Consider the following 16,357-nt stretch of genomic DNA (forward strand, 5'->3'; position numbering starts at 1 on the left):
TTATATAAACTCACTGATGTCGGCCCCCGTGAAGTTCAGATGGTCAGGCTCGCTGTGTATCCCAAGAGAGTCGATCGATGCTCATGATGTCAATCACAGGGCTTTTGATTCAGACTCGATTATTTACAGACAGCCAGCGAGCTAGAATCAGAGACCATATCGAAATATCGTATCTGCTGGAATATTGCTGAGTGCAGCGTTAGGCAACAACAACAACAACAACAATAATTGAGCTCGGCATAAACTGATATTGGTCTGTGGTACATACTATTTCTGAATGGTATGGTTAATTGTTTCGAAAATTGAAACATAAGTGCAACACCATAATAGGGATTTCTGTAGGCATTGCTTCACCAGTTATGAGTAGTTTGTAGGGGTACAGTACACAAATGGCCGCCTCCATGAAAGTAAATATTGGGGATTTTACACGATGTTTGATTTTAGTTATTTATGTTGTTAATGTGACTTACATGAGATAACTGCATATCGAAATACGGCTACAGTAGTGACAAGTATCGAGGACAAGTAAGAATGTCGGATTCGATTCAACGTAGAGGCGGGAAGCAAAGGTAATCGTTGTTTTACATTTTTATCACTCTCCGTGTCACCTCACCTGTCAAAATGAAATGCGTATTAGATATATGTGTCAGTAGGTGTTATTGCTTGATAAGATATCACACGGTTCCCATCACTTATCGTGATGACTGACTTTATTTATTACAAACTATTTATCATAAAATATTTTAAGAATCTGTTCACCAATCTCATTGTGTATCAGATAGAGTAGCCTATTTTGTAACCCAAGGTAAATAATAGCTTGCATAGGTGAAAGAAGGAAATAATATTATTTTTTCGAAAGACCTTAAGAATGACATGTCAGTTCAACTTGGAGGTGCGAAACAAAAGGTAATCATTTGTTATTTTTATCACTGACATCTCACCTGTCAAAATGAGATTTGTTATGCCTATCAGCTGCATGTGTATGTCAGTAGTTGTTAATTGATAAAATATAACATGGTTGCCATCAGTTAATGTCAGTATTTTCAATTGCCAGTATAGTTATTTCAAATGTTATGTTGATCATGGTGATCTGGGAGAACAAGTAGAATGTAGAGTAAAATGATGATGTTGAATAAGCTTCTTTTCCATCTCTATCTCTATAGACATCATCATGTTATCAGTTTACAGACATTTCCATGTTTTTTTCATCCCAGGGACCATCGGGACCATGTAAATAGTTGCAGTAACTGTACCTCTCATTCATTTCCCGTTTAATATCAGTTTTTCTATGTCTTTATTTTTATTGTTTATTTGTTGTTTAACGCCGCACTCAGCAATATTCCAGCTATATGATGGTGGTCTGTAAATAATCGAGTCTGGACCAAACAATCCAGTGATTGACATCATGAGCATTGATCCACACAAATGGGATAGATGACACGCATCAACCATGTCAGGGAGCCTGACCACCCAAACCTGTTAGTCGCCTCTTAAGACAAGCAAGTGTTGCTGAAGATCTATTCTACCCTGAATCTTCATGGGTTTGTCTATATGTCACTACGGGGGCTATGGATTGTCCTATAAGTAAAGTTGCCAATGTGCGCTATAGGCTTCAAATCCTAAAATATTTTTAAAACCTATGCACCAATCTTTCCTTAACCCTCATGGTGTAGGCTGTTTTTAAGCAGAAGGAAAGCTTGTGTATGCATTGCTGTGCTCAACAATCTGAACAAATTTGTTTCATTGCGACCAGAAATGATATACTTCCTCGTCTCACCTTGTTTTATGCACTGGACCATTGCTCAAAATATAGTTTTATGGAAATAAACTTTTTTCGTTGATCACTGTTGATATCTATTGTTATAAATGCAGGCAACATTTTGTTTGATTTATCTGTCATGTTTTACTTTATATACTTCTTTTCCCTGACGAGGCGGTCGGGTAGTCTAGTGGTTAAAGCGTTCGCTCGTCATGCCGAAGACCCGGGTTCGATTCCCGACATGGGTACAATGTGTGAAGCCCATTTCTGGTGTCCCCCGCCATGATATTGCTGGAATATTGCTAAAAGCGGCGTAAAACCATACTCACTCACTCACTCACTCACTCACTCACTCTTTTCCCTGACACATGAAGTTTTCACCCAAGGCCATCAACTTCAATACACCTGGTAGTTAAAAACATACTTGATCGTTCATTTCAAATAAAGTGTCCTTTTTCCTACTTTTCTACAAAAGGAAAGTTGGAAATCGATAATGATAACAGAAAAATTAAAACTGTGAAATTATTTGTCATAAAAGGAAAAGCAGAATATGAAATAATAGTATTGAACTACAAATATAAGAGAATTTTTACGTGGCATAATTGTTGTAAGTAGTTTTCAGTAATTGTGTATTGTGTTTTATATTGATTTTTTTTGGCATGGCTTAAAGGGCAAATGAGTGCGTGAGTTGGGTATAACGCCACTTTTAACAGTATTCCAGTTATATCCCGGCGTGTCCACTTAATGTGGGAGGAAAACCCCAAGTGATGCAGGTCTCAAACGTTAACCGCTTCAGTGAAACCCACGAGCACGAGTATAGTTTCTGGTGTGCCCAAGGGACGCAACTCTGCACAGCGAATCGCGGTGCCTTAGACGACTGGGTCACCCGTACAGTAATTGTGTATTGTGTTTTATATTGATTTTTTTGGCATGGCTTAAAGGGCAAATGAGTGCGTGAGTTGGGTATAATGCCGCTTTTAACAGTATTCCAGTTATATCCCGGCGTGTCCACTTAATGTGGGAGGAAAACCCCAAGTGATGCAGGTCTCAAACGTTAACCGCTTCAGTGAAACCCACGAGCAAGAGTATAGTTTCTGGTGTGCCCAAGGGATGCAACTCTGCACAGCGAATCGTGGTGCCTTAGACGACTGGGTCACCCGTACAGTAATTGTGTATTGTGTTTTATATTGATTTTTTTGGCATGGCTTAAAGGGCAAATGAGTGCGTGAGTTGGGTATAATGCCGCTTTTAACAGTATTCCAGTTATATCCCGGCGTGTCCACTTAATGTGGGAGGAAAACCCCAAGTGATGCAGGTCTCAAACGTTAACCGCTTCAGTGAAACCCACGAGCAAGAGTATAGTTTCTGGTGTGCCCAAGGTACGCAACTCTGCACAGCGAATCGTGGTGCCTTAGGCGACTGGGTCACCCGTGCACCCTAAACAGAGGGCTAAAGGGCAAGTGAACTTGAAAAAAATGATTGCGATTTTGTTGAGAATATATATTTTCAAAAGTATTTGAATGTCAAAGTGAAAGTGCTGAAATCAGATGCTCCATAATCGTCTTCCAAAACAAACCTATTTCGGGGTGTTGCCTGAAGCTACCAGTGCAGGACAAATGTTTTCTTTGACTGATATGTAGACTTGTTTGCTGCTTTTATACATCTTGTGATTCTTAGATGCAATACATATACTGTTTCTGCTTTTTCAGTTAATCCTACAAAAATAACAACATTGCATACATTGTTGAATATCTGAAACAACTTCTGATCTTTTTATAAAATATCAATTAACAATTATTTGCAACTAGCTTTTTATGACTGAAGTCTAGGGCTGGCTATCATTACAGATCATAGAGATTGATATTATGATAATCATCAACTTATTATTGATCAGTTTTCGATAAATTTTGACAAACGAAAATATGAAAAAAAGTCTGAAAGAAATCTACACACTTCATGCCACTGGCGAGAGGTGACACATTTCTGCATGGATTACTTTGTGTGCTTTAGAGTCATAACAGTTGCTTTCAATGTTGGCAATTTGACATGATTGACAATAACAAGTCTGTTTCGGTAAATTTATACTTGATTTCATCACAATTACTTGTGTAAGATATGATCGATGAGTCAATTTTCATATCTATAATCATTAATATTTCTTCCCATCGACGATAATTCAGATTATTGATCTTTTTAGCCAATTTCCTGGGTAGATGCATGAAGTCATTATCAATGTTGTTACTAATAAGGTGGGGGCATGGGTTGCCCAGTTGTCTAAGGCACCGCAATTTTCTGTACAGTGTTGCGTCCCTTGGTCACGTCAGAAACCTATGATTGTGGGTTCGAATCCCGGTTGGGGGCACAGACGGCCCAGTTGTCTAAGGCGCCGCAATTCGCTGTGCAGAGTTGCGTCCCTTGGGCACGCCAGAAACCTATGATTGTGGGTTCTAGGTTTGTCAGCACCATACCCGTGCTCATGGGTTTCACCGAAGTGGTAAATGTCCGAGACCTGCATCATTTTGGGCTTTCCTCCCACATTAAGCTGACACGCCATGATATAACTGGAATACCGTATTCGACGTAATAAGCGCCCAGAGCGCTCTCAAAATTAGAAATAGGGGGCTCTTATTAGAATATTATTTTGGTGAAAGAGTTGAAATATAAATTTTGAGGTTTATGCTGACAGCCTGAAATGTTTATATACGACATATATATTTTTCCAGAATCTAATTGCCCAGAATTCAGGTGCATATTACACACCAGTGCATATTATACATGAATAGATAGGTCTTGTGTGCTTTGATCAATTGGAAGGGGTGCTAACTGGGATTGTTCACTTGCCAATATATTAGCAAATATCACTGTGGGCGCTTATTAGAGCGGGGCGCTTATTACGTCGAATACGGTAATGTTAAAAGCAGTGTTAAACCCAACTCACTCACTCACTTGAATCCCGATTCGCCCCAGTTATGTTTCTAGGTTTGTCAGCAACATACCCGCTCTTGGATAAACATCTGAGACCAGCATCACTTAGGGCTTTCCTCCCACATTAAGCTGACACGCCGTGATATAACTGGAATACTGTTAAAATTGGCATTAAACCCAACTCACTCACTCACTACTAATAAGGCATAACTTTACATAAGTTATGGACAAGGTAACAAACGGATGAGCAGACAGAAAAAGACTGTAATGAAAAAACATCTGAGGTGGAAGTCGGCAGACTAGGCGGCAGCAGAATTGTTCAAATTGCGCAGCGTGTCAAACACCAGAAATCCGTTTTAACCCCACGAAAGGAATTCCCCCCAGTGGTGAAGGTTTTTGTTTTGGGGACGATTTTGCATGTAATTTTTTATGGTCTGTTGTTTATTTTATAAGGTGTATTAGATTATATATATACCTACAGAATTAGATATCAATTATAGTATGATCACAGTATGTTACATGTACATTAGACATACCACATGTGAAACTGACCTTGAAACAAATTGTTTTCAATATAATTAAAATTTGGGATGGAAAAATATTATTTCTTGCTCCCCACATACATATCTAAGCCAATATACCAACATGACCAATCATATTTTTCCTGTTTGCACCTGAATTGTGTTAGGAGCAGTGTATGGTACATAGAACAGCATTTCCTTATTAATCTAGATATTGAAAAGTTTAAAGTGTTAATGGCTACTGATGAAACATGTACACTTTGTAACTTGTCAATGTTTATCCTCGATGCTATGCTGTTAAGAAAGAACTGTACTGTTAAAATGTCTCTCACAACCACCTGTCACTGATGATAAGTTGTATATAATACCCATGAGGCCAGCTACTAGGTGCATACAGGCCATGAAAATCTGAAGATGTCATGGAATTTCAGTTTGAGTTTAGTTTACTTTGGGAGATACAAAATTGATATAAAGTCATGGAAAGGTCATGAAAAATAATATGTTTATACCATCTTTCTGGTAATATATCAGCAACAAGAAAATAAATAACAGAGCTCCAGATAAGCTTTTGGTGTTGTTGGTATTTTACCCATGCATTTTAAAATCATTGGGTATCAGTAATTCTATCTGGGTATTCAAATTTCTGTTACCCACTAGTTTTTACACATGTGGGTATTTAAGTTAAATATTTAAAAACACTATTCATCTAGTCCCTGCGAACTGTTGTCATGTGTGTTTGAGAGCTTTATAGGACTTGATACCACGATACTTACACAAGAAAGTGTGACGGCAAATGATCATGATGTTACTGTCATCGTGCAGTTTGGCAAGGTTTCAAAATAAGTTGCTGATTTGCTAATCGAATACACAGGGTTACTTGTAGTCCTGCACCATGACCGTGGAATATATTTATTTTATGAAAAAATAATAATCTAGAAATGCATACAAAAGCAAGTCTAGCCAGCTCAAGCTAGCTCTATTCCACAAATCAGCATAGGGAATTTTTTTATTTTTAGAGTCAAGAAGGATATTGTGTAATATAAGATTTCAGAGACTAAATGTTAGTCTAGGTTACTTGTTTTGTAGTGATATCAGAATAAGAACAATTGTCCCATCCATAGAAGCACTCATAAAATACCCTAATATCAGCATTGTGTCACAATCTGATTTATGAGAGATCAGGTTGTCACAGTGGTCAGCATCAAGGTCATCTTGTTGGTGTGTTGCTCACATTGCTGACTGCTGGTTTGTCTGGTCCAAGCCTCGAACTCAACCATGTTTCCAAGTCCACTGTACAGTAACATTCATGTACGTAACTCCAACAGCTGTTGTTTCAGATTGAGACAAGACAAGACAATTTATTCAGTATAGAGGCCAGTGGCCCAAAATACAGACATATAAAGGTTTCATTGCTTAGCGCTCACACACACATACATGCACATACACATACATATATGTCTACACATACACAAACACATTTATACACATGTATATAGGAGAAGTACTTAGAGGTGCAATTAGTAGTTTTCTTTGTACAGGGTTGTCAATTACATGCACAAACATATGCACACATACAGCACAGACACACATATTGTATGTAGCATTCTTGGAAAATAGGTGTATTAAGTGGTATTGAACATATTTCTTATGGAATCAAACTTCGCTAGATTAGGGCTGCCAGACTCGGGTTGGCTCAACGACTCAAAAGTAGGTATCACAATATATAGATATATCAATTACGAACAAAATAAGTTATTTTTTATGGGTACAGATAAAAATATTTACCAAGACCTGCAGTTAATCGACTTGCCGGTAATACTAAATATGAAATTTTTAAAATTCGAATTTTCAGCCTTCTGTTGTCCATTGAAACCATGGTAATCTTAACAAATCTAAACATTTCTGTGGCAGTGAATTAATAATGGTGTATCGATATTCATAAACTTGTATTGATATAGTATCAGTATTCAGAAATTAGCGATACATTGATAACGTGATGTATGATAACACTCCTATCCTAGACTGCTGTGTTACTGCTATGAGCCCCGAAAACAACATTCACTTATTCCATCATTTTTAAGCTTAATACAACTGTTAAATGTTCTGTGAATTTTGCCCCTGATATTTGTAAAACTTCATTACAGATGTGCCATACATAACATGAAATAATCAAACCATTGCAAAATCCCTAATTGTCCTTCAGGATCTCCTCTACCTTAACTTAATTACCTTTTTTGAGATACTCTACTGTATAAGCACTATTATAAGTAGTAGTAGTAGTAGTAGTAGTAGTAGTAGTAGTAGTAGTAGTAGTAGTAGTAGTAGTTACTTAAACATTGATTTGTAGTAGTAGTAGTAGTAGAAGTAGTAGTAGTTACTTAAACATTGATTTGTAGTAGTAGTAGTAGTAGTAGTAGTAGTAGTAGTAGTAGAAGTAGTAGTAGTTACTTAAACATTGATTTGTAGTAGTAGTAGTAGTAGTAGTAGTAGTAGTAGTAGTAGTAGTAGTAGTAGTAGTAGTGTTTATCAAAGTGTCACAGGCATATACATAAAATAAATACATGATATTAATTGGCTTATGAGACACTCAAATGTGTACTGTATAGGATGCAATGAAATAGTAACTTAAAATAGCTTTCATAAACAAATAGGTTATGACATTGTAACCAATACCAGCTTCCTCCTGGGTGGTCATTTTAGTTACCTCCATTAATGATTCTCACTTGTATTAGGAGGCAAAGGATAAGTAATGGATGCATCATGGTGTACGAAGATGTAAGTCTGGATGAGGAATAAATGTCATAAATGAATTATTTTCTGTTTGCAACAATCTTTAGTAGATAATCAGTCACTTGTTTCAGTACTTGTTTCATGAGTTTGAATGTGTTTCCCAACTGTAGGAAATATCAAATCTGTCTTTCTGCAACATTTTCAGAAGCAATAAGCTTCATCATTTCCTAAAAAAGTAAAAACCATTATAATCCAACTTAATGAAAATAGAGACTTAGAATTTAAACCTAAAACTTTAGACTTAAAACATATTTAAATTACATGAAGATAAAATGTCTGAAGAACAGATAATCAATTACTTGTAGACAATGATTATGACCTTGTAGAAATGTCAAATATTTTAGGATTGTTTAGCTGAGTCCGAACTAAGGGTATTTTGAATGCAAAAGGCTGTGTAAGTATGTCACTATTGTTTGACTAGATGTAGGCACGCACTCTGAATGATGGAGGACCAGCCCCTTCAACCCTGCCGGTCTGACCTTTACCTGAATAGGTCAAGTTTGTTTGATGGTTTCTCAATGAATAATAAATGTTGTATGTTTAACTAAGTACCTGTACATTTAATGATAGACAGGATAGACAGGTTGATCTGATCCAATATATAATGTTCATGAGGTATGTTGGTATATATATAGCGGTGGAGGTGTGTACGTGCATCAAAGTGTGTCCACGGTAGAAGGATATATTTCACATTACATTGTATTCGATTTCGTTCCTGGGTAGTTACATATTCGCTGGATTGTTATTTTGTGTTGATCGTCCCCTGACCTCAATTTTGTTATATAGATTATCATTGTTGCTATGTTTGGGAGACTTAAATAGGAATGATATGTGTAGCTTGAAATGCACAGAACTTACATGTGTCATCATGAATACCTAGCTTTGAATGTGTCTCTCTAACTTGGATCGTAAATCTTTTATGCTCTGTTGAGCATGCATTCTGAACCCATTTGTGTCTTTATTCTGCTTGTGAATGCCCATGGTGGGCTGTGAACTGTGCAGCTGGGCGTACGCTAGTGAAACCAGTCAACCTTTCCTCTCCCCACACCCTGGCTTAGTTGGAACGACAAATGTTTGAACGGTGAATTTCTCACCGCTCCGATCCAAGAGCCCTTTTCAAGCAGTGTGCGTCAACAGGACAAGTGTTTTTACATTTTCGTTGGCTTTTCATGCATCGGTAAACAGTTTCATGTGGAGGCTGATGAGACAATGATTACAACTTGGCAAAGCTGAAGTGGTGGACGGAGGTATTTTACGAGGATATAAGAGATTCTGGACACATCGTGCTGCACAGTTTGTTCGTCTGAATCTAACGTAGATATTTACTTAGTGAGTAATTTGCTGTGGATGTTGACAAGCCTCACACCCTCTGTCTATCACCTCAAAAGGCTGACAAATTTCCCTCGGCTATAGGACAGTGAGACACTATCTCGACCCAGAATATTCAATACTGGTGGAATTGTATTGTAGGCAAGTTTCAGAGAGTTGGTTCGTTGGTGTGGAAAAGCGCTGACCTGTGTAAGAACTGTGACTGCACTAACTACTAATTGGAAATTTCTTCAGTTCGTGTGACAGGTGTTAAAACTGTTCACCACGTCTTTGGGAGGTTGAAACTGGTGATAGTGTCCTGTTATTTTTCAATCTGTTAAAATGGAGTCATTTTGTGAAGCTGATGACCTGTTCCAGTTGGCCGAGTGGGCGAATCAGATGGACAGGCAGGAAGATGTGTTGGATTTTTTAGAGAAATTGATTGAAAAGAATCCTCATCTGGATGAGAAAAGTCGAAATTTATTTGCCTCAGCATCAAAGTATGTCATTGGTCGAGCCCGACAGTCTTTGAGAATCTTAGCCTGGTATCAACGTAATGAACTTACTGATGGTGTGAAGGACGTGACAACAGAATACTATGATGACATCGGAAAACAGTTGATCCAGTTATGTAGAAAAACGTTGAAAATGCTGGAGGATTCCCTGATCCCCCATGCGACAGAAGTTCAGACGAAAGTGTTCTACTCCAAGCTAAGGGGGGATTACTACCGATACATTACCGAATATGAACTTGATGCGAATCGCTCACAGGCCATAGAGGATGCTGGGAAGGCTTATGAAGAAGGCTTGAAATTAGCAGTCGAGGGATTAGATTCTAAGGATTACCATCTTCTTGGTCTTGCTCTCAGTTACTCGGTGTATCATTATGAAGTGTGTAACTGCACTGACAAAGCCTGTGAGCTCGCACAGAAAACTCTGGATGAAGGAGAGGAAGCACTGAAAAAAAATCCTGAAGATTACGAAGAATGTGAAGGGGTTTTACAACTCCTACGAGACAACTTGGCTATCTGGAGAAACGAGAAGGATTGTTAGTTCCACGTGAAAGAACTGGTACAATTGTGAGACAACTTGCTATTTTAAGGGAATGTATGAGATTCAAGGGAGCCTACTGATACGGCATTGTGAAATAACTTTAATTTTTGGAGGGAAAATGTGAGATTGGAGGGAAAATGTGAGATTCAAGGGAGACAACTGATACAGCATTGTGACACTAAAGGAAACCAGAATGAAAGTATTCTAGAAAGTTCCATGGTTTCCAGATGCTGAAGTAGGCATTTTCAGTGTTTCAGTGAAACTACAAATTTCTTGTATCAAGGGAGATAACTGTGAAATTGCTAGTTGGTTTCAAAAGGAAAGTTTTCATCATACATGTTCCTAGTTTTTTAACTATATGATTCACAGAATACAGAAAGCAGCTCAAAGACAATGTTTTGTAGTATATCATTATATAGCTGGATATTAAAAATCAGTTTTCCCTGACAGACGAGAGATATTTCGTAAATAGTTCGTAGTTGGCTCTCCAATAGGAGTATCATGATATATACCACCCAACCATGGCAATGGAAGATAACTATAGCTAGGGTTTTACAAATTTTCCAAACTAGATTGCCAGGAATATTGGCTGACATTTTGTATAATATTTGCATTCAAAAGAAATCTTCTTTAACCATATTTAATGTATCACTGTGCTAGTGATAGGCAATGGCAACCATAATCACCATGTCACTGTGTGCTAACAAAGCAATATGACAAGATAGCTTTGCATAATCCAGTATCAAGCTTTGTATTCAAATAAGGAATGATATAAATGGTTATATCATTTGTTACCAGAAAGTGATACAAATATTGTTGCATGAAGTTTACATGTTATTGTCTTGTTGCATGGTATATGCGTTATTCTATAGTATGTTATATTGCCATTTATCATGGTTATTTTCCTCAATAAAACTTAAGCTTCATAATACAATCTATTCTCAAGTATTTATTTGGAATATTCATGGCACTCATCACTAAACAAGCAGCCTGGAACCTGGGTCAGAATAGGTCCCTGTTACCCCATGATTTTTACGGGAGCACGGGTGGCCCAGGCGTCTAAGGCACCGCGATTCGCTGTGCAGAGTTGCATCCCTTGGGCACGCCAGAAACCTATGATTTGGGTTCGAATCCCGGCACGCCTGGATTATGTTTCTAGATTTGTCAGCACCATAGCCGTGCTCATGGGTTTCACCGAAGTGGTAAACGTCTGAGACCTGCATCACTTCTGGCTTTCCTCCCACATTAAACTGATACGCCGCGATATAAATGGAATACTGTTAAAAGCGGCCTTAAACCCAACTCACTCACTCACTCATGCTTGTTACAATTTAAATACAATTACAGGGATTTAGCAGGGCCCGCTCAGAGCCACTATTTGATTCAAGTCTGCAGCAAATGTCAGCTTAAAATGCCAAATTCGAATTTATGCTTTTCCAATTTCTGCTATTTTAGTTTTCAGGGCTATGAATGTTATGGCTTTGTAGGCATTACTTGTATTTAACTCACAACTGAATTAATAAAAAGGCTACCATTCTTACTTTTACGTTATTGCATTGAATGCAGTATTAAAATACAATGTAAAGAATACTGCTGAAGTTGGAAATAAGAACTTAGATATAATCTCAGTTTTGAATATATATTAATATTTTGCCTGCCAAGGGCACTTAGTTTGGAATCCGAGATAAGGCCCAAGAGATGACTGACATGATTTATGATGTCATGGTTACCGGTATATGTGACCTGGCTCCTTGTGAGTCACCATGCCTTGCTCGTGTGGGTCATTCATGTAATTAATTACTGCTGTCCCGTCCTGGCCAAGACTGTATGGATGACTATTAAGGGTGCGCGGTATTACCAGTATATCGGTAAATTGAGGTTCGTTGTTTCCTCAATACGTATCACAATATAAGTTTTTCATGCTCAGTATATCGGGTGATTTGAATTAGTGACTTTTATCATGTGTTTCATGTTATACACTTGCCAAATACCTTTGTTGTCCCGGAGCATGCATCAAGGATCCAGGGCCCCAAGATGGCTGCATATTTATTAAATGAGTAAACATTTTGTTGTACCAGCATCCTTTTTTTTTTTTTTTTGTGAACATCCATCCATTCAAAATTTAGATTTTTACAATATATCGTGATACGTATGGCAATACGGCCTTGTGCGTCACAAAATATTGTGATGCACTTTAAACCTCCAATACCCATCCCTGATGACTATGACTTAAATCAACATTCACTTACTGTTGAAAGGGTTAAACTGAACTGTCTTTTGGTTATGTTAGAATTGAAAAGCAGTGTGTGACTTAATTAAAACACGAACACAAAACCGAAGCCCAAGTCTTGTAAAGTTCATTCAAGTAAGCTCAGCTAATGATAGTCCATATTAAATATAAAAGCTACTGAAAGTGTTGATAAGTAATGATGTTCAGACTGGTAGTCTCAAACATTCTGTTTCCTGATCGAGTGAGTGAGTGAGTGAGTGAGTGAGTGCATGAGTGAGTGAGTATGTCTTTACATTGCATCAGCAAAGGCTGCAGCTCCTTGTGGTGTCAGTCAGTTTATATCAACCATATCAGCTTGTGTTTTTTTTGTTGTTAACCATCAATAAATTTTAGTATTTCAACATTTTTCCCCACTTCCACCACTTGCTGGCCCGTGAAGATTCGGGGTAGAATAGGTCTTTAGCAAACAATGCTTGCCTTAAAAGGTGACTATGCTTGTCGTAAGAGGTGACTAACAGGATCGGATGGTCAGATTCACAGACTTGGTTGATGCATGTCATCGTATCCCAATGTCGTGGATCAATGTTCATGATGTCAATCACTGGATTTGGTTCAGACTCGATTATTTACAGACCGCCATCATATAGCTGGAATATTGCTGAGTGCAGCGTTAAACAACAAACAACAAACAAAACCACTTGCTGTATAAAGATGATATGTTTTGTTGGAGTATATATGCCAATATGAGAGCTAGAAATATTTGTTTTTGCTGAAAAAGATGGTAAATATTTTATGATCTTAGAAAGTGCAAGGTCCAGAAAGATTAGAGTGTGTATGTGATGAAATAGTTTCAGGTTTCTTGAGAAGCTGATGATACGAAACAGCATCTTAGCGCTACGACTATCGTAAGCCAGTGTTAAAGTATTGGAGTTATGATCTCCTTAGCGCTAAGATCGTTTTGTGGAACAGGACCCTGGACTTTTCCAGACCCTATGCTCCATAGTTGCTGTAGTGTACGGCAAACATATACCTTGACATTAACTTGTGACAGATAAGATGTAAGATAGGCAAGAACTTGATTGATTGAATTGAACTTTCTTTGCAGGCAATAAGCATGATAAGCATGAAATTGATAAGGGGCTTAAGTTTGTCTACACATGGTGTACCCGATGTATTGTACCATTGTATTGGGATAAAAATCCTAGGCCCATTTAAAACCAGACCATTGTTTTGAGTTTAGTTGGAAAGATATGACGCTAAAAATAGCCACCCATTCAATAATCACTGTTCTTTCAGGATTAAAACAAGTAGAAATCACAAGTTTGTACCTCTGTATACCATCACAGATCAGCAAAGAGTTCCTTTATAACAGTTATCTGATAAGACGGGATATATTGATGACTTGCCCAAATGAGGCTGCAATTTTGAATGTAGATTTTGGACGAACGTTTGTTTAGAAAAATCATTTTGATTGATTGTTGATTTCAAAGTATTAGCTGGAGAAATAATATTCTGTGTTAGTGATAAGATAGTAATGTAGACGTGGTGCCAAACAGGTCCAAGATGTTTATCATGTTCATAATAACTGAAGGGAGATGGGATAACTTGGAGTAATCAAGAATGATGTAGGTCACATTACTTATAAAGATATCAGAGCGTTTTTGAAAATCAAAATGAAGTTTTTTGGGGAAAATCTTTAAAGAAGCAATAATGATGAAATATTTCATGGATGGTCCCGTAAATGATTGTTGCCATCCAAAACCTTGTCTGGTTTCCATGGCAAGTGTATTTTGAAAAAGCTATTTTGGCTGTGTGTGGATAATGTGTGTACGTGCAGTGGAGCTAAACGTGCAGCATTCAATCCAGGTGTTTCTGGAAATCTACATTGATTGATTCATGAAAGTAGAAAGCAACATTCATCATGATGAAGCATGGCCTTGACCTTGAAGCATCTAGGTACATCAGATACGCCTTTATCCCAAGGGCAGCCGCACTACTGTGAGTCACACGATCATCCAACCGCTACACTGCTACTGACATAATACAAGGACCTTATCAACTACTTATACCATGGAGGCGATAACACATTTATCCTCCACAACAATACTACATAGAGCACTAACCAGAATGGAACAATAGTTGATACTGGGCTGCCAGCTGAGTGTGTTAGAAGAACACATTCACTGATGCTATAATAAATCATGAATGTGCTGAGAATGTTTTGAACGAGTTATGAATGACCTAAACGAGACTGAGATTCCCTGAGACTGAGATTTCCCGTGGTTATTGAAGCATGGCGATGTGAGTTTTGACAGAAGACCAGGTTGGTGAATGTGACGCCCAAATTAGGCTTCTCCATGATGAGGGCGTCGTCCCTACCTGCTGATTGCTTTACCTTGGGGCATTGGAATCCAGAATAATAGGTTCATATACCAGAGCTATGTGGCATGTTGAATGGGAGTTGTTTTCTAGAGGCATGTACAGGATTGTAAATATCTGAATTAGATACCATCTTATCGGTTCAAGTATTTGAGAGAAATCCGAATCCATTCTCATATGTTCTTTGGCAATATTAACTTTTTGTTCTGGTGTCATTTCCTGATAGGGTGGCAACATTGTCAGTGGGGGTTTCAGATTAGAACAGGTAGGCTAAAGAAAAACATGGGGGATAGCACTTAGATATGGTTTGGGTTGTGACACAGTATGTTTGGAGGTTGGATATACTTGTATATCCACCCACATCATAGTAACATACAGTGTCACTACTCCACCCACATCCAAGTACATCCACCAGACATACAGTGTCACTACTCCACCCACATCCAAGTATATACACCAGACATACAGTGTCACTACTCCACCCACATCCAAGTATATAATCCAGACATACAGTGTCACTACTCCACTGACATCCATGTATATACACCAGACATACAGTAACACTACTCCACCCACATCCAAGTATATCCACCAGACATACAGTGTCACTACTCCACCCACATCCATGTATATCCACCAGAAATACAGTGTCACTACTCCACCCACATCCAAGTATATCCACCAGACATACAGTGTCACTACTCCACCCACATCCATGTATATCCACCAGACATACAGTGTCACTACTCCACCCACATCCATGTATATCCACCAGACATACAGTGTCACTACTCCACCCACATCCATGTATATCCACCAGACATACAGTGTCACTACTCCACCCACATCCAAGTATATCCACCAGACATACAGTAACACTACTCCACCCACATCCAAGTATATCCACCAGACATACAGTGTCACTACTCCACCCACATCCATGTATATCCACTAGACATACAGTGTCACTACTTCACCCACATCCAAGTATAGCCACCAGACATACAGTGTCACTACTTCACCCACATCCATGTATATCCACCAGACATACAGTGTCACTACTCCACCCACACCCATGTATATCCACCAGACATAAAGTGTCACTACTCCACCCACATCCATGTATATCCACCAGACATACAGTGTCACTACTCCACCCACATCCAAGTATATCCACCAGACATACAGTCACTACTCCACCCACATCCAAGTATATCCACCAGACATACAGTGTCACTATTCCACCCACATCCATGTATATCCACCAGACATACAGTAACACTACTCCACCCACATCCAAGTATATCCACCAGACATACAGTGTCACTACTCCACCCACATCCAAGTATATGTACCAGACATAAAGTGTCACTACTCCACCCACATCCATGT

At 38.4% G+C, this 16,357-nt stretch overlaps 1 protein-coding gene across 1 annotated transcript in view; it reads left to right on the forward strand.

Moving 5' to 3' along the window:
• Positions 1–403: 403 nt before the first annotated feature.
• LOC139465705 (alsin-like) overlaps positions 404–16,357 on the forward strand; it is a 90,114-nt gene continuing 74,160 nt past the window's right edge. Inside the window, exon 1 of the mRNA XM_071247509.1 lies at positions 404–569. Within this exon, the coding sequence (XP_071103610.1) occupies positions 532–569 (38 nt within the window). The 5' untranslated portion in view covers positions 404–531. The remainder of the gene's footprint in view (positions 570–16,357) is intronic.

This window comes from Haliotis cracherodii, unplaced genomic scaffold, assembly GCF_022045235.1.
Source record: "Haliotis cracherodii isolate W230 unplaced genomic scaffold, xgHalCrac1.p SCAF_18, whole genome shotgun sequence".
NCBI lineage: Eukaryota > Metazoa > Mollusca > Gastropoda > Lepetellida > Haliotidae > Haliotis > Haliotis cracherodii.